The sequence below is a fragment of the Rutidosis leptorrhynchoides genome, chromosome 8, assembly GCF_046630445.1.
Source record: "Rutidosis leptorrhynchoides isolate AG116_Rl617_1_P2 chromosome 8, CSIRO_AGI_Rlap_v1, whole genome shotgun sequence".
Taxonomy (NCBI): Eukaryota; Viridiplantae; Streptophyta; class Magnoliopsida; order Asterales; family Asteraceae; genus Rutidosis; species Rutidosis leptorrhynchoides.
Window position 1 is genome coordinate 289,694,437 of NC_092340.1, and position 2,366 is coordinate 289,696,802.

At 30.1% G+C, this 2,366-nt stretch overlaps 1 protein-coding gene across 1 annotated transcript; it reads right to left on the reverse strand.

The window, feature by feature from the left end:
* Positions 1-1,776: 1,776 nt before the first annotated feature.
* LOC139861510 (uncharacterized) lies at positions 1,777-2,120 on the reverse strand. Its single transcript, XM_071849922.1, has one exon. It carries the CDS (start codon positions 2,086-2,088, stop codon positions 1,879-1,881), a length of 210 nt encoding a protein of 69 aa, XP_071706023.1. The 5' UTR covers positions 2,089-2,120; the 3' UTR covers positions 1,777-1,878.
* Positions 2,121-2,366: the final 246 nt, after the last annotated feature.

A 2,366-nucleotide genomic window follows, 5' to 3' on the forward strand; every position in this document is an offset into this window, starting at 1 on the left:
GTGAAGTTATTTGAGATACTTTTATAAAATGAGCTCTTGTATCATGTGTTTCTCTTGTATCATGTGTTTTACCATCCGGATTAAGTATAAGTTTTGTGACATCTTGAAATGCCGAAAATTACACGGAGCCTTTGTATGAACATGCAAGGAAGGTGTTTCAACAAACATATTAATATAACTGCCTCTCATTAATTAATACTCTCATTTATATATTAATAATATAATATTAATATTAATAAAATATGAATTATCAAATTTAACTTAATTTAATCTATTATAATTAAAAAATTAAATCATCTTTTTTATTCTTCAGAGAGGCAACTCACGCAGAGCCGAAGACAGGGGGATGCATGTTGATGTTTTGCATCATCCAACTCTTCAAATAAGCAAATTATAGTGTGTTTAAAAGTTGTGTATTAGTTGCCAATATCTCCAAATAATAAAGACAAACACCCCTTAATGATCTCATAGTTACAATGTATATATGAAAAGTTAATGTTCATATTTAATTTATTTTAAATGCATCTCCTATACGTGAATCCTGGCTCCGCCTCTGAACTCACTCACGTATATAAACACAAATATTTTCACGAATACATATACATACGGAGTATTCTACAACTCATGACCTAATGCACTAATCGTTAGGGAGTATATGGAAACCTGGTACAGTACTAGCCAAAGACTCTTTGCTAGATTAATAATATACAAAGTATTAGAGCGAAAGGAGTTGACTTTAATATATATGCGTAATTCGTATTTTTTGTATTTTCGATTATTAAGCTTGATTATTCTTTGGCCAGTTAAGTGTGTAGGTACTATACAAGTACAATTTAGCTAGGATACATAACTGAAATCAACTACAACAAAAATACATTTTGGGTTTCGAAATTGATATTATAGCTTTTTATTTAATTTTTTTTATTGTAATTCTATTTTCCATTTCGGCCCAAAGTAATTGAATTTTAAGCTTTTATAAATCAAGTCCAGTATTGAAGATGTAGAAACCTAATCAGGCCCCGTGTAATAAAACTTACTAGTCCTTACGACCAAATGGGCTTTTGGCCCATTAATATTTTATGGTATAACAGTAATGTTTTAGATAGCCCAAGTTCTTACATGGTAAGGTTGTTAGTTATTGAGAATATTTTTGGATCTTGGTTAGCCACATTAGCTAATTGGGTGGTAAATGGTCAGCATCTTTGATGGCGTAAATGCTCAAACAGGAGAGTACGATGTTGACTAAGTTAAGTAAATTTAACTTTTGTTTATTTTAACCAATTAATCCTTACCAATGATAGTTAATCTCGATTACTCCCCGATTTATAGTGATCGATTAATTAAATGTAACTAATTAATCGAATGTTGACCTAGTAATCTCAAGTAATCACCGAGTAATCCATGTTGATTGATTTTTGACCGATTTTGATTATTCAACCTCTCCAAATCGTCGATTACTCCCGAGTAATTATGAATTTTACAACATTGAAAATGATGAACCCAATTTCTTTAGTATAACAAAAAATATATATATATCTAAATTTACCAATCATGTAACAATATAGCCAATTAAGGTTCAAATTTAGTGCAAAATTGCAAACTAAATACCATAACTTGATCACATACTCACATATCTATTATTTACCAAATAAAACAAATATTTACATACAAAAACAACATTGAATATAGAATTGCTTATTTTATTACATAAGAATCAATTCAATCCACACATCAAACAATAACATCACATCGTTTTACCTCAAAATCCAACCTTTTGCACCTATACATACAAGAAACTAATATTACACATAGACAAAACCTCAGTCTTATCTTACCATATAACAACAAAACTCAAAGATACCAACAATATTATGAGATTCAAACCATGTCTGAGATTTTGTCTTTAGAACAAGATGAAGGTGCATGATCCTTAACATTTGCATTACGTGGTGCAACTGGAACCCCAAATACTTGTGCATGAGTTCTAATATCTTGTCTTCCTTTTGCTCTTCCAATCATATAACACACAACGCCAAGCATTAATGAGAATAATATTAGTGGGAGTGATATTACCACCACCATTGCCATCTTCTTTATTTTCTTCTTAAATTGCCTTTTATATAATTTAATTATGATGTTTTGAAGAGGAAATGGCAGAGAAACAATAGGAGGTTGATTACAGGTTACAAGAGCAGCTTAGTTCTCCTTATAAAAGATGGTATAACGGGTGTCTGATTTTATTTTCATCTTTAGTCCTTGTAGTCTTAAAAAATTTCAATTTCGGACTCAAAAGTTTTTTTGCCTTAACAATATCTTACTATGAAATAGAAAACTTTTAATTTTGTATTTTGAGGTACACTAATAGA